Below are 24,402 nucleotides of genomic sequence, written 5' to 3'. Positions count from 1 at the left end.
GCCGGAGAAGGGGCGACTAAGAAAGAGCTGGACGGGTGTGGGGGGTGTCTGCGTCGCCTCAGTAGGGGTCGCCCGGTTTGAATAGTGGAGGGAGGAAAGCACTGGCTGAGCGAGGGAAGGAGGCTTCCTGTGTTTTGCTGGTTCCTCGGGCCTGGGGCGGCGCTTAGAGACCGAGCAACTGAGCCAGTGGAAAAGAGGGGTGGGTGGGTGTGAGACGGAGGGTACGGCCCGAGGAGGGAGGGGAAAGAGAGCTGAGAGGAGGGCGCTCTGAGCCCCGCCTCCCTCGTGTGGCCAGAGCTGCTGCTGCCGCGGCGGAGGCTTTAAACAGCCCGGACGTTTCCAGCTGGGCCCCACGGCAATCCCTTTTCTCCACTCCCCCCACACCCCCCCACCAGGCTGGAATTTGGGACCAGCGGTGACCGCCTTGGGAAGCCGGGCTACGGACTAGCTGCTTCAGGGCTGCTTCCCCGGGAAAGGGAGGAGGGTGTGTGTAGCTAGTGGTTAACGGGAGGGCAGCGTTCTCCTCACCTGGGATTGCAGCAGCAGCAGAAGCATCACGCCGCTGCAGCTCTTGGTGACTTGGGGCGTAGAGGGCGCCGAGCCTGCGGGGTTTGCCTGGGCGGCCGCGCGCTGCTGCGGTTAAGGCGGCAATGGAGGTGGGGCAGAAGCCACAACACCCGGCGCCCTCCTCCAGCGCCCAAAGGCTGCCTGCCCCCGCCGGCGCTGAGGAGACGCAGCGCGTTTCTGCCGCTGCAACCCGAGTGGACCTTCCCGGGACGGCCTTGCTGGTCCAGGAGGATGCTGTGGCTCCCAGCCTTTCGGGAGGAGCGGACAGGGGCGGGGTGGCTGCGGCGGCAGGAGATGGCTTAGGGAGACCACTGGGTCCCACCCCAAGCCAGAGCAGGTTTCAGGTAGATCTGGTCACTGAGAACGCCGGGCGGGCGGCCGCAGCGGCGGCGGCGGCGGCGGCTGCAGCTGCTGCGGCCGCGGGGAGCACCACCGAGCCCCCGAAGGATGGGAAAGCCAGTGGCGAGAGCGGAGCGGGCAAGAGCAGCGAGGAAGCCAAAGGCCGGTTCCGGGTGAACTTCGTGGATCCGGCCGCCTCGTCGTCTGCGGATGAGAGCCCTTCGGACGCGGCTGGAATCGGGGGAGAGGGGGCTAATGTTAGCTTCCAAAATGGGGGAGATACGGTGCTCAGCGAGGGCAGCAGCCTCCACTCGGGCAGCGGCGGCGGCGGCCACCACCATCACTACTACTATGACACCCACACCAATACCTACTACCTTCGCACCTTTGGCCACAACACTATGGATGCTGTGCCCAGAATCGATCACTATCGGCATACGGCCGCCAACCTGGGTGAGAAGCTGCTCCGGCCCAGCCTGGCCGAGCTCCACGATGAACTGGAAAAGGTGAGACAGCTCCAAGCGCGCGCCACCTCTGCCTCCTCCTACTTCTGACCCTCTGTCTCTCTTTCCTGACTATTCATCGTTACCTCTTCCTTCCTCCCTGGTAAGGTGGCACGAATGCAGTTTGCTTTCTTTCTTTAAAACCAGATGTCAAAATTGAGATTGCATAGCAATAGAATTTAGCTGACAAAGTTTGCCATGTAGTCGACATGGCACTCCTCTCTTTAATAGCTCCATATGGTTTATTTCTGTTAACTCACTTGTCTTGAAACTACTAATCTAATCCTCAGAATGACTATAAATCTAATTTTTTTTTTTTTTGTTCCGGAAAAGTAGGGTCAGTTGGTCAAGGATACAATGCAAAAGGAAAAGGAACAATTTAAAGTTCGTACCCTATTTATAGTTTTTATGGCTCAGCTAAATCATTTAGGATTTGTCCTACTTGAGAACGTGGAGTTACTTAAGCCCTAAAATTTGGAATCGGACTGGGTGTGTAAGTGGCATAGGAATTATTTTTAAAAACCACTTCTTTGAAGCTTGAATGTGCTGAAGATCTCAGAAATCTAAAGTCTTAGAACATGCTGTTCTTGATAAATTAAACACATTTGACGGTAAGCCTATGTTATTTAGGGTGAGTTTGGATGCAGGACACGTGTTTAATATTTGGTTCAAATTTGTTTATTTATTATTAATTACTAGAGAAGGATAAACTAGCTTTCAGTATGAAAACTATCCAGAAAAGCTTTTGAGGGTTGAGGGATGGGGGTGAGGTGTGAGGGAGAGATGGTGAGGGTATGCTATCCTTTGTATAAACTATGTATTGTGCTCTAAACCTTAGTATTTTGTCTATCAATTGTTGATTTGTATTCCCAGTAAAATGTGATTTATATGGCATTCTATAGTAATGAATATAAAATTTTATCCCTTAAGGGCACGGATCTTTATCTTAAAATCATTCTTCTGTTAGATTGTTATTCATATCTACTGAATTAAGCATATGTAAAAATCTATTTTTACATTTAGCCTTGGGAAGAAATCATGGTTGGTTGAAACTAAACTTTTATCAACTTATGTAAATACTTTAAATCCAAACAATATGAAAGCCCCTTGACTCAAAATATTTCATGTGTTCAGCATTCTAGGGTAAGTATCTAGGGTAGTGTGTGGCTCTTTTTATCCTCCTACAGCCTGGAATAGTTATGGAGGACCCCATTTCTTCTAACTAGTTGTTTAAAAACCTAAAATTATTTTGCTTTAGATTACTGTTTATTTTTTGTTGTGACCTTTCTGATATGTTTGCATCCTTAGTTATCAAGAATTTATAATAATCTTTTTTGTTTTTCACACTTCTGCCATCTTTTTTCTCATTTTGGTTTGGTTTTTTTTTTTTTTTTTTTTCTGATGGACATGTAACAGATTGGTTTATTAGCGTGATGCTTGCCTCTGCATTGAATGTACTATTGTAAAAGTATCATAAAAGTGAATTTCTAATTCATTGTTGGTGTGTGATAACTTAGTTCAAAAGTCTTAATTCTCCTTAAGTTTTTCCTTGAGAAACTCTTAAACTCTTTCAGATTAAAATTTGTGTTGTTTTAATTGAGCTATCAGACTTGTATCTTTCAGAAGAGATAAAAATGCCCTTTGTGCTTTATTTTTGACATATTTAAAAATTATTTTTCAAAAATATTTGAACTTTTTATTGTGTATTTGAAAACATCTTTTCTTCCCCTTTCCCTTTCTAAGCCAACATTTTTTTAAAATGTGATTCTTTAGGTCTAGGTTCAAGCAGGTTGTTGAAATTAACTTGATGTATAAAGTTAGTTAACTGTTTCTCCAAGTAGATTACCTACTTCAATAATTATTTATGGTTCCTTACTTTCCACCTATGGATCTACCCACAGACAGGAGATGAGGAAGTGACTTAGTCATAAAACTACAGATTGAAGAAGTCATTGTGTAGTTAGTCTTAGCAAACAGATTAAATGATAGTTTGCTGATGCTTTGTTCTTCATAAGTAAATGTTATTTTCAAATTTAACAGTGCATGTTTTTAAACTTCCAAGGATGTATAAAAATAACTTGTCTATATATGATGATTGTTTTTGTCCTCTGTGCATTCATAGAAAATAGCACTTAATCTGTCCTGTTTACTCCAGAAAGAAACTTTTTAAAACTCAGGGATTTAACAATTTTCCCTGCATTAGGAATTATATTAGTTTGAGTGCTCTTTTCCTGATGTAGAGTTGATTGTAGAGAAAATTGGTTTTGAGATGGTGAAAAATTCTTACTTTTCTTCTTAGTGTGTCCCAAATCAGAATTTAATAGAATTTTTGTAGTTAAATTTTAAAAGCAATTATTGAGTTATTTTTCAAGGTACTGGGAAATACAAAGATGAAATGACAATCTCGGATGTTTATAATTCCCTTCTCTTTCCCCTTTTCCTTACTCTTCCCTTTCTTTTCCTTTTTTCCCCCTTCTCTTTTCCCTTCCCTTTTCTTTCCTTCCCTTTGTTTTCCCCTTCTTTTTCTTTCTGCTTCTCCCTTCATTTCTTCCTATCTTCCTCTCCTCCCCTATTCCTTTTCTCTTCCCTTTCCCCTTCCTTTCTCACTGAATCTTTATCTCATTAGACCTTGAAGTACAGGGCCATTCACAGACTTAATTCTAATAATTTCCATAGAAGCTTTGTCCTGTTCTGTTTTTGTGACTTGGGTCAGTTCGTCTTTTCTTAGCTTTATGCCCCTCTGTTCCCACAGTCTCACAATATTGGTGGAAACATCCAGTCCACTTTATCCCTATTCGGTGAGGGAATTTAAAAATCCATTGGTGGTGGGAATTGAGTGAACCACACTGACTCTATCTTGTGACTCAATTCTGGAGCTAGCTCAGTACCCTTTCTTATTCAATTCTAGATCAATCTGTCTCCCCCGTATTGGGGTTCCAGCCCAAAGCTGAGGAGGACTGATCCTGATTTGTTAGAGGCAGTTGCTTAATAAATAATATTCCTGGAAGTTTGAACCTTTATTTCCTCAATCATTTCATAGGGAACTCAGTAACTCAGAATTACATTTCTCAGGTGATTCCAGACTCTCCACCATCTAGGATGACAGGCATGTGCCACTATACCCAGCAGAGCACTATTTCTACCTGTTTTTTCTTGCCACATGACCTCTCATCTTTTTTCTGTTTTTCCCTTATGCATCTTTTACTCTTATTCTTTGAAGGTTTACTCATTTAGTATGTGTTGTAGCTTGTTCAAAACATGCAAATGTTTTATTAACCCTCTGAATCCATCTTATAGAAACATTTCCCTGTGGATGGTAAAGTACTCCAGATGCTCCTGTTGATACATGATATTGTACTGGTTGCACCAACCCACAAAATGTTTCATAATCTTCTCAAAGCTATCTTGTTAACTATTTAAGAGTTGTCCTCATCCATTTTATCTTTCCAGTGTGGATAGTCAGACCAAACTATACTAGTTGCCCAGTTTTGACTTTGGGCTCAGAATCAAAGAGAAAGAAAGCAGGCTCTGGATTGTGCTTTGGAAATTGCAAAGTTCTAATTACCTCACATTTCTCCATGAAAACAGAGACCTATCATTTTAGTAATAGTAATCCACCTGACATGTACAAAACATGGAGCAAATTTTGCAAAGTAATAAAAATGTATAATGTATAGTTCAAATTGAAATATTTGGATAGTAAAAGTCCCTAGCAGTGTAAAAGTCTGAAAAGGGAAGGAGTGATAGTTAGGTCAGGTGTACCTGAAGTGTGCCTTAAAAGAAGAGGAAGAGTTCAAAAAGCAGGGTGAGGCAGTCTGCACAGTGGAAAGGGGAGGGCAATGCAGAAAGGTGGGGAAAGAGGTATCCCAGTTGGTTTGGAACAGGCAAGTATGGAGAGATAAAATGAAATACTAACATACAATAAGGTGAAATAAGGCCAGTTAAAAGGAAATTGGAGTAATATTGAGGAAGGTTTTTTGTAAAGTCCCGTCTACTCCCTGAAGAGCTCAGAATCAGCTAGAGTCAGGATAAGCAAAAGTCTTTGTCAAACCACGTTGTTAGCCAAAATGTAATATTCTGTTGTCTCTAAATTGTAGATCGTTGTCTGGGGGCAGATCTCTTGGGGAGCTTCTGGAGAGGCAGCCTTGGCTTTAGTTCCAGTTCAATAATCCTAACATGCAGTCCAGATCCTATATTGTGTCCTTCAAGTCTTGTATCTTTTCCTGTCAGAATGTCTCCAGCAAGCTTCAGTCTCTAGCTCCCTCTGAATCCAAAGCCTCCAGCCAGCACGAAGGTAGATGTGGGAATGAAATTTTGACTCTGCCTCCAAGAGTATGGGATTGTGGGCTTCTGTGGGCTTGGCCCTGAGAGTTTCTTGCTTATATGGTGCACACTGAGTATATACCAATCATTTCATCACTAGGAAACCATTATTTGTTGTAGGATTAAATTAATGCTAAATTAGATTTAATCATTGTCTCCTCAATTCCACTCAGTACCTTGTTTCAAGTTCTGGCCCATAACATCTCCTTGTAGGATCAAATCAATTGTCTCTATTCATTCCAGTGACTTATAGCACCTTGTAAAAATCCTAACAGATTTTGAAGGTCAGTCTTAGGAATCTATATCTTTTAATACACACTAGGAAGCCACCTGAAAGTTTTTATGTATGGGGAAGCTGATTTTGGCATGCATATCTGGCACATAGCAGGCCCTTATTAAATGCTTGTTTGTCAATTGATTGACCTCATTATAAGGACAGATTATAAGGGGAAGAGGTTAGAGGCAAGGAGACCAGTCAGGTTGTTGGGAGTAGTTCAATTAAGAAATTGAAGACTAAACTAAACAAGGCAGTTTTCATTGGAAAAGGGAGGGACAAATGAGATAAGTACCCTTTGAGGAGATTTCTCAGAAATACAATTAACAAAACTTGCTACTAAATAGTGAGGCAGAGATGACTGAGTTTTTTAACTTGGATGATGTCATCAGTGAAGGTATAAAAAAAATTAAGAGGACAGGCAATTTTGAGGAGACATTTTGATTCTGTACCCCTTATAGAAGAAATACAAAGCTTAAGAAAATCAAACTGAGGTCAGAAGAACTTCTAAAATATGTCGCTTAATCTCCAATAACTATAGGAGACTTCTGGAATAATTGATAATAAGAATGAAGACTATAAGATGTTAGTAAGACCCTTAGTCACCAAAGACTAAATTTATTTTCAGTACATTGTAGTGTTTAAGTCACTTAATCATCTACCACATCTATGTAAGATATTATATTAAGATGAAAATAATTTGCATCCTCTGATCCATTGACAGTAAAGAGGAAATCAAGTAATATTTAGGTGACAATACAAAATTTCAGTTTGGAATTTTAAAAGATAATCTCATATGTGTAATCAAAATTTGAATCAATATCTGCTCCTTTCTTCTTCTCACATACCTGGTTGTATTTTGAATACCATTGTATCTCATTAAAGTGTAAAGTATCTCATTAAAATATATTCTTGTGAAGTGCCTTAATAATATTTTGGCATTTGTCCCTATTATTTTATATGTAATGTGTACTTGAAAATGTATAGCAGCTATTTGAGTTGGCTCCATACTTAACTGAAATATATCTGAACCTGTAATTAAATTGTAACATTGAAATAACTGTTCTGTTTTTTAATGGTAGAAATATTATACAATGGGGAAAGCTCCTGTTAAGAGGTTTTGATTCCAAACCCTGGGTGGTGATTGTTTGAACAAATGTCCTATACATCTGAATTGGAGCCTGTCACCAACTGCTTATTGGACATTTCTGACGATGTTTAATAGGCATCTCAAGCTCACTATATTCAGAACGGATCTCATTATCATCCCCATTTTCCTTAGCTCCAATTGGGTGTATCTGACAGCCTTTTATTCACATAGATTCACAGCCTCACAGGACAATAGATTTAGAGTTGGAAGCAATCTTAGAGGGCTTCAAATCTAACTCCTCATTTTACAAACAAGGAAACTAAAGCCTAGAGAGTGAGTAGTTTGCCGAGGTCACTTAGCTAGTGAGTGTTTGAAAGGGAATTGAGCCCTGGTTTTCCTGAGTCCAAGTCAAGCTCTCTCCTTGCTGTGCCAAGTTGTCTTTCATTATTCATTCTTCTCTCTTCTTTACTCTTATCCATTCACTTTCCAGGTTTTGTTGATTCCACTAATATTAGAGCTTGGATCCCTCCTGGTTCAGGCCCTTATCACCTCTAATTACTCCTAATTTTTTTCCCTGCCTCCAAACTTTTTCTTTGCTAATTCACTCTCCACGAAATTACCAAATTGACATTTCTAAAGTTTGAGTCTTATTATGCCACTTACCTGCTCAAGAAGCTGCATTGGCTTTCTTTGGTTTTTAGGATCAAATGCAACCTTCTTCATTTAGCATTTTAAAACTCTTCATAATCTGCTTACCTTCTCTCTTTCTAGGCTTATTATCTTCCTTTGTGCACTCTGTGAGTTGACCACCTTCTTTGTTGATCCCTCTACAGATTTTCCAGCTTTGTTTGACCCTGTGCCTTTGTCTTCCTGGTCTATGTTCCTTGTTTTCCTCTATTTCTTAGGATACTTAGTTTACTTTAGATGGGCACAAGTTAAAGTGGCATAGATGCCACTTCCTACAAGAAAAATACATTAGTCTCCCAGTGGCTAGTGGCCTTCTCCCACAAGAAATTACTTTAGGTATTTGCAAGAATCCTTTCCTAGCCCTCCTTAATTTTATAGCCTTTTTCTGTGGCTATCCCAAATTTATCTCCTATCTATTTATCTATCTTAGTTATTCATAGTTGTTTGTATGTTATCTTCCTCATTAGAATGAGCTCCTAAAAAAACAGACTGTTTTGCCTTTCTTGGTATCTTTAACTTTTAAAACAACTCCTGGCATATAAGTAGATAATAAATGCAAAGTGAATGACTTCCAGTTTTACTTTTCTGGCAACATAACTATTTCCACTTAATTAGACTCCTTGAAGGCAAGTCAGGTATTATTCCTCCTTTCCTTCTTTTTTGGTCTTTATATACCCCTATTCTATACAGTGCCTATTACTTGTCTGGAAGGTTTAAAAATGCTTTTTCCTAATGAACACTAAAACCAAAGAGATTAATTATCCTACAAATCCATTAAATTTTAGAGAGATAGAGTAGGGGAAGAGGCATGAAGTAATTACTTGAAGTCCCAAATTTACAAATGAACCAAACATATAGGCATATATCATTCAATTTCAACTGATACCCTTCATTTCTCTTCACAGTATATTATCTACAATACAATAATTTATTAGATGCTTTTTATGTACCATGCTATGTATTAAACTCTTTTAAAAATATGTATATATAGTTATCCAATTATGCTGCACAAGAAAAATCAGATCAAAAAGGGAAAAAAATAAGAAAGAAAACAAAATGTAAGCAAGTGAAAATGCTGTTTTGTGATCCACACTTAGTTCCCACAGTCATTTCTCTGAGTATGGATGGCTCTCTCCATCATAATACCATCATAATTGATCTTCCTATAATCTGTTGTTGGCATGTACAATGATTTTCTGGTTCTGTTCACTTCATCTGGCATTAGTTCGGAAGTCTCTCCAGGCCTCTCTGAAATTATCCTTCTGATTGTTTCTTACAGAACAATAATATTCCATAACATTCATATATCATAGCTTATTCAGCCATTCTCCAACTGAAGGGCATCCACTCAGTTTCCAGTTTCTTGCCTGTCTATTAAACTCTTAAGGAATACAAATTAAAAAAAAAAAAAAGAAAGAAAGAAAGACTCTGTCCTCAAAGAGTTTTTAGTCTCTAAAGAGGATAGACTAAGATATCTAAGCTATTAACTTTTTTTATCTTTTCTCCCTCTTTGCTCTTGCTAGATAAAGAAAATGTGAAGAGAAAATATTTCATTGCCTCTTTTTCTCTCCTCACCCCTTTGCACTGGGCTTCAGACTGCTCTCTCAGAAGTCACTAACAGCCATTTAATTACTAAATCCAGTCAGTGGCTTTTTTTTTTTAAATTAGACCACATTCTCATTGATCTTTCTCCTCTTCGATATCTTCCTTTCCTGGATACTTTCCTTACCCCCTTGGCTTTTATAACACTTCTTTTCTGGTTCTCCTAACCTTCCATTCCTAAAGTCTTCTTACCTGAATTATTCTTTTCCTGCTCCCTTAAGTGTATATTTCTCCTAAGTCTCATTCTGGGCTCTTTTGTTCCCCCTTTCACAGCTTTCATTTGGTAAACTCATTTGTTTTATTAGTTCAGCTTTTATTACCCATATGGAAATGATTTCTGAAGCTATAAATCCATATTTAGTTTCTCCTGCAAGCTCTGGTCTACCTCAACTGCCTATTGTATATTTTTGTCTCAATAACTTGTTGCTACCTTAAACTCAACATGTTTAAAACTGGATTCTTCACCTTCTTTTAAGCCTTCTTATCTTCCTATATTATTTTTATTCATGGTAGCACAATGCTTCAGCTACTGAACCTCTGTTTCATCTTCAGGTTTTTCACCCCTACAACCAAATCCTGTCAGTTAACTTCCACAATTCTCTCACATCCATTTCCTCCTTCCTATTTAACATTACCACTCTAGTTCGAACCTTGCTTGTCTTTTGCTTGGACTTTAAGTGTCTCTTCAGTATCTTTCAATCATAGAGTAAATAAACCAAGTTGATTACTATCTCAACATCCCCCATGCTATCCAAGCTATTGACAAAGGCTATCAATTTTATCTTTGCAATGACTCTTGTATCTATCCCTTTCTCTACTGTGGCACTGCCATAGCCCTACTTCAGGCCCTCATCACTTCATGCCTTAATTATTGCAATAGACTAATTGTGAGTGTGCCTGCCTCAAGTCTCTCTTCACTCCAATTCATTCTCCATTCACCCTATAACTTGATTTTCCTAAATTTTAGCAAGTTTGTTTATGTCACTCTCTTACTCAATAAATTCCAGGGACTTTGAATTGCCTCTGGGAGCAAATGCAAAATACTTCTATCTTAGCCCCCTCCTACTTTTTCAGTCTTCTTACACCTTACTCCCCAACATGTATTCTGATCCAGTGACACTGACTTCCATGAAGCACCACAAACAAGACACTCCATCTCTTGGCTTTGGGTATTTTCTCTAACTGTTCCCCATGCCTAGATTGTTCTTTCTCACCCTCTGGCTTCTTTTAAGTCCCTTCTAAAATCCTGACTTCTACAGGAAGGCTTTCCTAACCCTTCTTAAATCCAGTGTTTCATGCCAAATAATAGTTCATATTTGATCCTAGTAGTAATAGGGAACTGTTGAAGTTTATTCAGTTGACCAGTTTCATGATTTGGCCTGTGTACCTGAATAATCACTTCAGAAAATTTGGGAAATAGACTTGGGGCAAAAAAAAAAAAATTGGTGGGGGACAAATAATTATTTTATACAAATTAAATTTGAGGTGTCCAGGAGACATCTAGTTTGAAATGTCCAATAGGTAGTTGGTGATATAAGAATAGAGCACAGAAGAGAGACTAAAACTAGATGAATAGATCTGGGAATCATCTCTACTTAAAGGTACTTGAACTCATGGAATTTAATGTGATCACCAAGTAAGATTAATATAAATAAAGGGAAAAAAGAAGAGACTGTAGGACAGTCTTGAGGAATATTCACAGTTAGTAAATGTCAGATAGATCAAATGCCAGAAAATAAAACTGAGGAGCAGTCAGAATGATAAAAGACCAAAAGATTGGTGTAATGAAAACCCAAGGAATAAGTGGAGAGTCTATAGTATCAAATGCTATAGAGCAGGGCTTCTTAAACTTTCCCATTCTTTTACCCGAGAGATTTTTACATGTCTCTCGGTATATAGGTATATAAAATATCTATACAAATCAAACATTTACTGATAATAAATCATAATTCTGCAACCCCCACATTATGAGACTCCATATGGTTTTACAAACCACAGTATAAGAAGTTTTGCTATAAAGAGATCAAGAATATTGAGAAAAAAAATATTGAGAAATTGGAGGAAGTAGTTTTGAAGTAAATATTAAGGTTGGAAGCTAGGTTGCAGAGAGTTTTGAAGGCAGTAAGAAGAGGAAGTAAAGGCATAAAATGCAGACAATTTATATAAAACGATTAGCCTAGTGGGAGAGAGCACATAAAGCATAACAGTTGACAGGTATAATAGGATTTGATAAGGATTTTTAGTAATGGAAAAAGTTGGAAATGTTTGTAAACAGCAGGGAAGCAACTAGCAAATAGGTAGAAATGAAAGATTAGGAAGAAAATGGGGTGGGATTTGTTAGGAAAAGTGAAAGCATTGGATTAATGCTATATAGAGAGTGGTTGGCCTTTTTCATCACTCTAGTGTAGAGATGATATGAAAATACTGTTGTCAGTCCTTTGTTTTCCAAAAGAACCAATGACATCATGATGGATGAAGACTTGCACTTGAATTGCTTTCTCCTTCAGTGGTAAGACAAAAGTCAAAACTCCTGGCAGTGAACTGGACTTGGAAAGAGACTATAAAGGATTTGGACCTTAATCTCTGGCTGCACTTGTGGTGATTACTGAATTGAAAGGAAGACTGCCTCCAGAGACCCTAAGAAACCCCAACAAGAGAAGATTACATTTTAGAGAGAATATTACAATATGCCAAATGGACTATCAAATTGTGTATATCCTGTGATCCAGCAGTATCTATAGAGAATGACTTGAAGTCTTATAAATTTGAGTCAATTCTCTATATATTTTAAAAGTGAAACTTAAAGACAATTTCTAAAGATTTAAGAATTCCTTTCCTGCAGCCTGGGTTAGCTTTCATAGAGACCTAGCTCTCTCCTTGGTTGCAAGAGCTTGAGTTCCTGCCTTCTCTGGCTTCTGAATCACCCCTACTGAATCCTGGCTGAGGCTCCTACCTTATATATGCTCTCTTAAAGGTGTGAATCTGTAAAACTATAGTAAGTACTAAGTACATGTACTGAACTAGAGAACTGTTAAGCACCATGCTAAATTAGATAACTATTGTCTCTATCAATTCCACTGACTTAGCACCTTGTTTCAAGTTCTGGCTCATAGCATAAAACCATTTCTAGTCAAATGTTCTATATTATTTTTGATCAGAAAAATGCAAAATTAAGACAACTCTGAAGTATCATTATACACCTCTCAGATTGTCTAAAACAGCAGGGAAAAGAATGATAAATTTTGGAGGAGATGTGGGAAAACTGGGACACTAACACATTGTTGGTGGAGTTATGAACTGATCCAATCATTCTTTAAGTATTCTTTTTCGTATAGATTATTCTCTTGTTTTTGCTTACTTCACTCTGTATCAGTGTTCTCAAGTTTCTTGGAAACCAATCCCTTCATCATTTCTTATAGTACAATAGTATTCTACCACATTCATTTTAATATAATTTGATCATCTATTCCCCAGTTTACTGGTACTCAAGTTTCCAGTTTTTTGCCACCACAAAAAAAAATAGCTAAATATTTTGGCATATTTGAGTTCTTTTCCCTTTCTTTGATCTCTTAGGAATATAATAGTAGTAAATATAGTAATAGGATGAAAGGATATACACAGTTTAATAAGTTTTGGGGCATAGTTCAAATTACTTTCTAGAATGGTTGGACAAGTTAACAGCTTCTCATTAGTGTGCTAATTTATTTATTTCACCGTAGCCACTTTTAGTCTTTGTCATTTTTCCTTTTTTTGTCAATTTTGCTCATTGATAGGTATAAGGTAAAACCTTAAAAGTTATTTCAATTTACATTTTTCTAACCAGTAGTGATTTAGAACTATTTAATACAAATGATCATATGGCTATTGATTCCTTGAATTTCTTCCTCTGAAAACTATTATTTGTATTCTTTGCCAGAGAGTTCTTATCATTTTGGAAATGATATTTATTCTTATAAATTTGAATCCATTCCTATATAACTTAGAAATGTGGCATTTATCAAAGAAACAATGCAAAGATTTCTCCCTCAATTTATTTTTCTTTTAATTTTAGCTGCATTTGGTTTTATTTGTGCAATATCTTTTTAAATCAAAATTTCCCCTTTTATTTATTGTGATCCTTTTTATCTCCTTTGGGCTCAGACTCTCCCCCTTTCCATTAATCTGAAAGGTGATTTTTTTTTTTAATTGTTCCTCTGATGTCACTCTTCGTGTTTAAGTCATGCACCTATCTGTAGCTGATTTTGGCATAAGATATGAAATGTTAATTTATATGTAATTTCTACTTTTTTCCATTAGTTTTTGTTGAATAGTGAATTCTGTTTAAAACACTACTCTACCGTGCTCATTTGCTCTTGTATGTTGCATACTAAATTGGTTCCATTAATACCAAATTTAATACTACTTTGTAATAGAGTTTAAGAACTGGTACTTCAATGATCCTTTCTTTCCCACTTTTTTTCCATCAATTATGTTGAGATTTTTGAATTGTTTTCCAACATACAATTGGGTTGTTTTGCTTTGTCTTTAGCACTATAAAGTAATCCCATTGGTTGGTATGGCTCTGAATAAGTAAATTAATTTAGATAGTATTATCATTTGTATTATATTGTCTGGATCTATCCATGAATAATTAGATAACATGAATTTCTAATGGCTCTAGTCTGCTGCTATGAGAGACTTTCTCCAGCTCTGTTCAGTATCACATGAAGTAAGAGTGAAAGAGCTGATGGTGGGAAAATAGAGTATGTGAGTTTGAGAAGAAATGATCAGAAGTAATAGGAAAAAAGATTATAAAATACAAGGATAGTATAAGAGTCGAACTTATTTGTAGGGGAGGTGGGTATAGGTTTGAAGTGGATGGGAAAGAATGTGCAGACTGGTAGAATTAAGGAAGGAGAGGGGTTTGGTCTTAAGCAGTTGGATTGTATCTTACTGGAATGAGGAAGTTGTAGGAAAAGATGTATGCTAGTCTTTGAAGAATTCATCAAGGAACCAGCATTTATTGTTTATTTTGTAATAAGTGTTGTGCTAGGGATATAAAGAAAAAGGCAAAACAAGCTCCTGGATGAACTTTCATTGCCGGGGGGGGGGGGGGGGGGGGTGGGGGGGGGTGGAAGAGGGGAAAAGAGATAACATATAAATTAGATCAAATACAACAAAAACATAGCAATCTTACTCAGGGTGGTACTAGCATGTAGGATGATCAGGAAAGACCTCTGGGAAGAGGTGGCTTTTAACTGACTTTTAAAGGTAGCCAGTAAATTCTGACAATCACAAAGTGGGAAGAATAGCTTTCTGGACATGAGAAACACAGAGATGGGAGATGTAGTGTCAAGGAATAGCAAGTAGGTCAGTATGGCTAGAATATAGAGTTTATGGAAGTTTAGGAAGTAAAATGTATTAAAATTGGAGATGAAGGAAGGGTCCATTTTGTGAATAGTCAAATGTTCCCCCAAAACAAACTTTGTATTTTTATCTTGAAGGCAGTAGAGACTACTTTTAGTTGTTGAATAGAGGGAGTGACACATCAGACCCACACTTTAAGAAAAAAGTGATCACTATCAACTATGTAGAGAATGCTTTGGATTTAGAAGAGACTTGAGCCAGGAAGACTTGAAAAGGGAGCTTGGCTTCTCTGGGAGATGTTGTCAAAAAAAAAAAAAATGTTAAAAGATTTGGCAGCTAATTAAATTATTGAAGAAAGCAAGAAAGAAGCATTATAATACAAACTTGGATGACTGGGATAATAGCAGTGCCCTTGATAGAGAAAAGTTTGGAGGGGAGCTAACTTTTTTGGGGAAATGTAACCAATTCTGTTGTGCACATACTGAGTTTCAATACCTGTGGGTAGCTGGTGATGCAAGGACTCAAATTCAGGAGAGTGACTAAGGCTGGATAAACAGATCTACATAGAGGTAGTAATTGAATCCATGAGATTGCTGTATGAGAGAATATATAAAGAAAAGAGAATATGTGGGATAAAAGTATAATCCCCTGAAGAAGGCAAGGGATTAAAAATTAAAGGTTGATTGTCAAGATTTTGGTTAAGTCTTACCTGCATAGCTTCCTGACAAAAAAATACTGTGGTGTCATAAAAGGCATCCACAACTCTACCTCATGAGAGGAATGAACAGGGCCTGAATCAAAGTGTCCCTGATTCCCCATCAAGAGGCTGTAAATACTGTCTTGGAACATGCTAGGTTAGGCCAAGAGCAAGAAATAATGTTGTGTCCCCTTCTGCCTCAAAGGACCTTTAGGACTTGGTTATGTTTTAACTTGTGGGACTCTTTGTTGTGATGGACTAACCCAATAGATTTCTCACCTAGCATGTCATAGGGCAATGTGTATTTTTCTTTTTCTTTTCTTTCTTTCTTTTTTTTAAAACCACATCTCCTTATGAGTCATATTGGGAGAGAGAAATCAGAATAAATGGGGAAAACCGTGAGAGAAAAAATAAACAGAAGAAAAAGGAAAAAAATAAGTAAACATAATGTGTTGATTTGCATTCAGTCTCCATATTTCTTTCTCTGGATATGAATTGCTTTTTCCATTAAAGTTTGTTGGAATTGCTTTGGATCACTGAAATGCTGAAAAGAACCAATAGTTGATCGTAGCACAGTCTTGCTGTTAGTATATGCTATGTATGCCTGGTTCTCCTTGTTTCACTCAGCATCAGTTTGTGTAAATCCTTTCAGGCCTTTCTAAAATAAGCTTGTTCATCTTTTTTTTTTTTTTTTTTTTTTTTTTTATAGAACAGTAATATTCATTTACTTCCCCATTTGATGGGAATCTACTCATTTTTCAGTTCTTTGCTACCACAAAAAGAGCTGTTAGCAATATGCATTTTTCATGTATTTATTTATTAGAATATTATTGTTAGGCTTTTCTCTTTGAGTAGTCCTGAATCTTATTGAGATGCTACAATGCTACAAGACAACAGGTTTTTTTAAATGAAATAGAAACATTCTGGTTATTTAGACAATTCAAAAGTTTCTAACTCCAGAGTTCTAAAATAAAACAAAGATGATATAGAGTTGGAAAGATAAATTGTATTTGTTGTATTTACTTTCTTTGTTTGGATTTGACTCCACATCCATGTGGAGGGGGGGAAGGTAATAATGCCAGTAGTGGCATTTAGTTCATTATAAATAGAGGTGAGAAAAGTTTTGACCAACTTTACAGATCTATGTATTTTTTATATGCTATAGCTTTTTTGTTAAGAATTTTTCCATTGATTTCAACAAATGCCATAGTATCCTTTTAGATGGCACTTCATTGTGTCACCAGTTTTTACATGTTAAATCATCTACACAGACACAGGTATGTGTAGATTGACTCCCATATGTTTTGTGTAATTTATAGTTATTTTCAACAGATCTTCCCTTTTTTTATTGCCATTAGGATTTTGTGATTATTGTACAGGAGAAATATTACTAATTTTTATGGATTTATTTTGTAAGTCTATAAATTTGTGAAGAAGCTTTTTCAGTTTTTTGATTCTCTAGACTTTTAACCTAGCCATAATATTAGGAGAGAGAAATAATTTTGTCTCTTCTTTGCCTATCTTTATGTTTTTTATTTTTTACCCTTTTGTTTATTGCTAGGGCTAATATTTTTAGAACTGTATCAAATAATAGTAGGGAGAGGGGTATCTTTGCTTTACTGTTTTATGTATTAGACTTTTATAGTTTTCCATTATAATACTAGTTTTTAGTAGATATATTTTATCCTATTTGTATTCTATGGGATTTATTTGCTTTACTTTATTTTAGCATAAATATTTGATATGTGACATATAAATGCTTTTTTTCCCAACCTTCAAGTGAGAAATTGAGGCTGAGAGATGAAGACTTGCACTTGGTAGGAGCCTAATATATGTTGAATTAAGCTGGCCTGAGTTTTTGAATCTGTGATATAGTTGGAAAGACAACCAATAATTTAGAATTGAGAGGATATTAGTTTGCCATCTAGTAAACTCAGTAATTTTTGAATCATCTAGTCACTTAAATCTTTCTTCAACTTAGTTTCTTCATTTGTAAAATAGTAACAATATTTTCGCTATCTAAAGGCAAGCTCTTATGCAGAAAATATCTTATATAAGTTTTAAAACACTTCTGGATGTAAATTATTGTTTTTTGACCAATTGACAGTAGTAAGAGACTTGTTCTGCTGAGACTTTAGTTAGAATAAAACTGAGTTGCAGAGAGATAGAATTCTGCTTATATTAGTAAAAATTTTGCAACAGAACTGTGCAAAAGCAGCATAGGTAGCATTATGTTTCATCAGTAGGTTCTTATAGAGTACGTGTTCAGAATATTGTAGAGACTCTTTTTCATGCACAAGGTCTATTTTAACTTTTGACCAAAGTTGCACTTTTGACAGTGACAGAGACCAAACTAGAATCATTCTAATATTATGATAGGGGAAAAAAATGCTTGATTTAGATGTAGATATTCTGGGTTTGAATTCTAGCTACAAGATCCTAAAGCATAGAGGGAAAAGGGCATACACACTCCTTTGGGATGGGATAGCTAGGTTCTGATCCCTTTTTTTGCCTTCATCTGCAATTGAGCAGAGTTGGTGTTTTTGCAAAGAGGAGTTTTTGTTCTTTGAATTATGCTCAGCTGTGCTCAGTCCTGAGCTAGTGTGGTTTTAGATCCCTTATACTGGAAATCATGCTACTTCAGGCCTCTTAGATGACTTGAGCAGTAAGCAGAGTCCTTACAGTCACCTTCTGGGAATTAGCTCTGCTGAAATTCTCACAGGTCAGGACAAGAGATCCTCAGCTGTAGTACCCATTTACTAATTTATTACTTTCCCTCCTCCACATGGGTGTAGAGTCAAATCCAAATAAAGAAAGTAAATACAACAAATACAATTTATCTTTCCAACTCTATATCATCTTTGTTTTATTTTAGAATTCTGGAGTTACCAGAGAACCATACTGGTTTTAGTCATTTTTTTTCTTCACTCCCTTTCCCCAAATGCCTGTAGGTCTTTGACCACTTTATGCAGTTTTGGACTGAACATCTTCCTGGTATTCTTGCATTAGTATTATTGAATTTTTGAATCATCTAGTGCTTATTTTCCCTCCTCCTAGAGCTAGGCTTGATTGAAACCTTATACATTATCTCTAATGTGTATATTTGTGAAAGATTGTTAAATTAAAAGAAAGCATTATAGTTATTCAGAAAATTCTATTCTGAAAGGAGATGTAAGTTTTCTTAAATCAGATTTTGTTAGACTTTACTATTCAGAATACTTAATAGTTTTTTTAAAATGTAAAATATAGATCTGTTTTCTCCAAATAATACTTAATCTTTAGTAATAGTGTTGTAAACACATAACCAGTTAGTGTTTGGGGATTGAAAATAGCAGTTGCAACATAACAGATTAATGTTCCTAACATATTCTGGTATACCTTGTTTGAGTATTGATAGACTTCAGTTCTAGGAGTAAAGAATATGACAGGCCAGGTGTAGATTTCTGAGCAATTCTTTTAACTGTAGTCATCAGTTCTGATTTGGAACATTATAAAGTAATATGAATAAATCATCGAATTTTATTTGTACTGCTTGAGGATTAAGCTTCACATTAATTCAGTTGGAAATTAATAGAGCATTGTTATCAAGAAGAGATCAGATTCCTTTAAAACAATACTGTTTTGAATGAGTAGTCTGGTACTGGGAGCACTGCACATAATATGACAAATCGCCGACAGCGCGGATGGGGAGTGTTGGTATCTTTTGGATGATATAATTAGTTAATACTTCCATTTGTGAAGGAATAGTAAACCTGGTCAATTTAACATCAAGGATGAGTGTATATGCACATGCTAGACTAATTTAATACTAAATATAGATGTTGGCAATATGAAAATTTGAATTTGTGGATTTGAAATGGATATTTATAGATTAAAAGCACATCTTGGTTCAATTTAAAATAAAACAATATTTTTGCATCATTACTCGTAAATAATTTGGGCAATATCTATTTTTCAGGTTAAATAATAAATTGGTATCAATAACTATAGATTCAATGATAGTGTTGGCAATATATAATTGTGCACATACATTTGCCTATCATTTTGCAATACTGCCTAATAATCTAATCCCAATTTAAGGTTTTCTTCCTAAAATGCAAATTAGAATACTGTTGCTGCCCAATTAACTGCTCCTCGTAATGTTTTGCCTAATATTCTCTTCTTGCAGATTAACTGGTTAGGTAGCATCTGTTTATAGTAAGTTAAATGTTAGGGCCTGTTCTGGCCACAGAATGAGGCATTTGTAGGTCATTCAGTAGTTAACAATGGATTTATTTTACCATTCTCTAGATATTCAGTAAGTATATTCCTACATTGGCCATAGCTCCCTTCATTTCCCTATAGAAACATGTATGGTCTTCTGAGCAGGATATGGTGACTCCCACTTGGACTTGGAAGGAATAGCCCCTAGGTCTGGACAGCCTAGACTCTTATGTGGGGGAACATCTTATCTACCTTTAAGTGACACCAGAAAGCTTGCATGGTCAGAGACTACCCAGAAGCTATGTCAGGATGCAATTTGAGCCTTAACCCCTGGACTACTAGAGTCCCACGAACAGCTTTGTAAGTTTTTAGAGGTAAACCATCCCTGTAAAGTTCTGATCAGCTAGCTCTCAGTTGTAATCCTTCTCTGGGAGGAGGTTTCTTTTCTCTGTGAATCTTTTTCTCTGTCCTCTTCACTTGCAAATCCACAGGACGCCTTCTCCTTGATCCAATCCAGAACTGACTTTCCGGACTCTAACTTCTTTTATCCTCCCAGAGAATGAACGTGGAATAACTCAGGGGCTTGTGGGAGAAATACTTCAACCAATGAACTTGCTCCTCTTAAATATGTAAGTTCCTCCTCAGAAGTTCAAAGGGGTAAAACTCCCCTTAAAGGCCGGAACTAGAGAATTGTTAAGTACCGACTTAGCACTTAGTAAGAATCTAACACATCCCAGCCTTCATGAGGGAAAAGGGTTAGGTATTTAGGCCTTTCTGATTGAATTAATTGAAGAAAGACTAGTTTAGTTAAAAAAAAAAAAAAAATTTTTTTTTTTTTTTTTCCATTTTTCTGAGGCTGGGATTAAGTGACTTGCCCAGGGTCACACAGCTAGGAAGTGTTAAGTGTCTGAGACCAGATTTGAACTCTGGTCCTCCTGAATTCAAGGCTGGTGCTCTATCCACTGTGCCACCTAGCTGCCCTAGTTCAATTTTTGAAACATAAATATGTTTTAAAAATTTAAGAGAACCTTAATATTTATATAAGTTCAGCTTCTCATTTAATACATGAGTAAACTAAATCTTCCTTGGACATTGTGGTTTACCCAGGCATTACCTAAGTTTTAGAATCAAGATTTTAAATCCCAAATTCACTGACTCTGACATCAGTGTTCTTTTCATTGCATTGTGAACTGATCCTTCTAATGCTCTTTCTAAAGACTGTTTTATTTTCATGAATCACAGAATCAGTCTTAAAATTTAAGGGAATTTAGAGAGATTCAAACACAACCTCTCCTCCACTCCATAGAGAAGAACATTTGTATTCTCTACTTGCATTTGTATAAATAGTATTTCTAGATCATTAAAAAGTTAAGCAATCTCAGGGCAGCTAGGTGGCACAGTGGATAGAGCACCAACCCTGAATTCAGGAGGACCTGAGTTCAAATCTGGTCTCAGACACTTAACACTTCCTAGCTGTGTGACCCTGGGCAAGTCACTTAACCCCAGCCTCAGGGGGGGGGGGGGGAAGTTAAGCAATCTCAAAGAGAAAATATCAGGCATATTTAGTTTGATATAGAAATTTGTCTCACCCTGTAGGAAAATAGCAGGGAAAGGAAAGGAGGAAGCTAATAGAAATGAAAACAGAAGTAGTACAGGGAAAGGTATAAGAAAGGGGGAGGGGCTATAAAAGGAGATGAGGAGGGTGGTCAGAAGCAAAACACTGGGGAGGAGGAAAAGGAAGAAAGGAAAGAAAAATATAACTTGGGGAAAATAAAATGGCAGGAAATAGTAATTTTAATTATGAATATGAATGGGATTAACACTCCCAAAGAAGGGAAGCAGATAGCAGACTGGATTATGAGCCAGAATCCTGCTATATGTTGTTTACAAGAAACACATTTAAAGCAGAGTGATACATACAGGGTAAAGGTTAACAGACTGGAGCAGAATCTATTATGCTTCAGCTGAAGTTTTTTAAAAAGCAGGGATAGCTATTCTGATCTCAGATCAAGCAAAAGCAAAAATAGATCTAATTAAAAAGTTAAGCAATCTTGTTGAAATGATTAGTTTGATTAAAATCCCTGCTAATAGGTCCAAATTTATCAGTGAGATTTGTCCTTTTACATCACCACATACCGTTATTCCTAATTCCATTTAGTTTATAAATCAAGATTATGAATTGATTAATATAAATTCAGCAGCATCAATTCTATGAAACTTGAAATTTGTACACCCGTGGTAGTCAAGATTGATACCTTCTTATATTAAGATCAACATTATTAATAATTTTCTTGATTTTTTTTTCCAAAAGATAGCATAGAGGTAATTTAAGCCCAGTCAAGGTCATAAAATAATGGGACTTGAATTACTGTTTTTTAAAATATGGTTACATGTATTAATTCCAAATAAATGACTTCATAAAGTAGGAAGAATAATGGTAGATTGATTATTGGTTTTTTTGTATAAATAGGCTGTTTCTGAGGGAAAAGCCTTTATTTTATATTTAATGTTTTATGGTTTACATGGTGCTTTCTATTAGCATTCTTGAAAATTTAATATTTTGCCCAAGATAACCTAGCAGGTAGGAGACAGAACCAGAACTGGAAGCCAGGTCTAATGATTCCAAATGTGTCTTCTTTCAACTTTGTTATGGTTTGAAAAAGAATTGAAACACATGGTGTGTCACAGTTGTAATCTGAGATGATGGATTTGAAAAGTATTTTTTCATTAATCATTTCAGGAGATCTTAGTATAATGCTACTTAACATGTCTGCTAAGCTCCCTCCTGCTAATGTACCATACTTTATTCCCTTGCCTCAGCAGCAGATTTAACATTCCTTAGAGGAATTTCTTTGTAGGTCTCCTGTACTTCATAAATTACTTCAGATGTTTTTATTCTCCAGATTGGTATATGTAAGTTTGTATTTTGGCTAATGTGGTAAAAAGAAAACTACCTCTATTCTTGTTTTCCTAATAATGATTTTTATAGGAGGAATATAGGAGGCAAATGCTGCTCATTTTGCTACTTAATTTTGTAACAAGCCACCTGCTGATATGGTACTAGTTGTAACAATGACATAGCTTTCTTGATTTTGTTAAGAAATGAATGTTCCACATAAGCAGAGTTTCCAGGTAACTGAAGCTTACAACTTTCAGCACCGCTGGAACTTTTTCTAAACTGTGTTGCATACTTTCTTGCCTTAACTAGAAGCATACATGATATAATTTTTCTAATCTTTTCAGGATCTTTATATTTATCATTTGATTTTTAAATTGGATACTACCTATATAGTTCTGTTCCCAAAGTTCATGGGATCAATGCATCCATAGAATTTGGAAGGTAAAAAAAGCTTTAGAGATAGGTTATCTTGGCCAACTAACTCACTCATTTCCCAGATGAGGAAACGGAAGACCAGAAAGAGGAAGTAACATTTCCTAAGATGGTTTCTTAAAGTGTAGGCTATCAATCTATTTTTAAAAATATATTGGCCACTATTTCCTTTTTTAAACATTTTAATAAAATACAATTAAGTTGAAATAATCTATGGAAATATATAAATACCCTTTAGGTATTTAGGTATAATTGCTTTGGAAGAAAGTAGCCCCTTTTACATAGCACCCTTTAGTTTGTTTGCAAATATAATGTTTAAGTATTAGCTTTTATGTAATTTGCTGGTATAGTATACCTACTATGTTCTTTATATAGTTGGAGATTTTCACTTGATTGTTCCATAGAGCTAACCCAAACTGAGTTACATAGCTATATTATAAATGTACTTATGTGATAATCTTAAACTTTGTGTATACATTGTACATTTAGTAAGAAATTGTACAGTGTAACTGATTCAGAAGCACTGTGTGCAAAAACAGTTTTTTTGTTTTGACACAGCAATAATAATTTCAGTGAGGAAGTTGGTAATGATTCTGATGCTAGTAATAGATATTCATCCTTCAACTTTTTTGTAACTTTATACCCATTCTAAGAATTAACATTAATAATTTGTGAAGTTACTTTACCAGAAAACAAGCTCCTTAATATTGGTATTGTATTTGATTTTTACTCTGCAAGTAATATTTTTGTATTAATAATAAAGCTCAGTGAATCAGTAGAGATTAACTTGTACTTTGAGGAAAAGCAAATGGATTTCAATAGAATTGATTTCTTTTGTAATTCTGCGTATTTTATGTATTTTATAACATTCTGAGAAGTGGTTTGGGGGTTCTCACCTGGCTGCAAATGGCTCTCTCCATCACAAGACTATTGGAATTGATCTGAATCATCTAACTGTTGAAAAGAGCCACATTTGTTGGAATTGATCATAGTATAATATTCTTGTTGCTGTGTACATTATACTCTTGGTTATACTTTTGATTCTATTCATTTCATTACATCAGTTCATATAAGTCTCTCCAGAGCTCTCTGAAGTCATCCTCCCTATCATTTCTTATAGAAAAATAATATTCCACAACATTCATATACCATAACTTATTCAACCATTCTCCAGCTGATGGGCATCCACTCAGTTTCCAGTTTCTAGCCACTACAAAAAGGGCTGCCACAAATATTTTTGCACATGTGGATCCCTTTACCTCCTTTAAGGTCTCTTTGGGATACAAGTCCAGTAGTAATACTGCTGGATCAAACACATTCCCTCCTACGTTCATCATTATCTTTTTTATTCTCCCCCCCTCCCCCCAGGCTGGGGTTAAGTGACTTGCCCAGGGTCACACAGCTAGGAAGTGTTAAGTGTCTGAGACCAGATTTGAACTC

The 24,402-nt window shown here is 36.5% G+C and overlaps 1 protein-coding gene across 2 annotated transcripts in view; it reads left to right on the top strand.

Annotated features, from left to right (window-relative positions):
• Nucleotides 1-321: 321 nt before the first annotated feature.
• LOC141550619 (solute carrier family 12 member 2) overlaps nucleotides 322-24,402 on the top strand; it is a 105,693-nt gene continuing 81,612 nt past the window's right edge. For both annotated transcript variants that reach the window (XM_074281447.1, XM_074281446.1), the window contains exon 1: nucleotides 322-1,412. In XM_074281447.1, coding sequence (XP_074137548.1) covers nucleotides 651-1,412 — 762 coding nt within the window. In that variant the 5' untranslated portion in view covers nucleotides 322-650. The remainder of the gene's footprint in view (nucleotides 1,413-24,402) is intronic.

Source organism: Sminthopsis crassicaudata, chromosome 1 (assembly GCF_048593235.1).
Source record: "Sminthopsis crassicaudata isolate SCR6 chromosome 1, ASM4859323v1, whole genome shotgun sequence".
NCBI classification, from domain to species: Eukaryota; Metazoa; Chordata; class Mammalia; order Dasyuromorphia; family Dasyuridae; genus Sminthopsis; species Sminthopsis crassicaudata.
The sequence above is the reverse complement of the archived record's forward strand: the minus strand, read 5'-3'. Positions and strand labels throughout refer to the sequence as shown.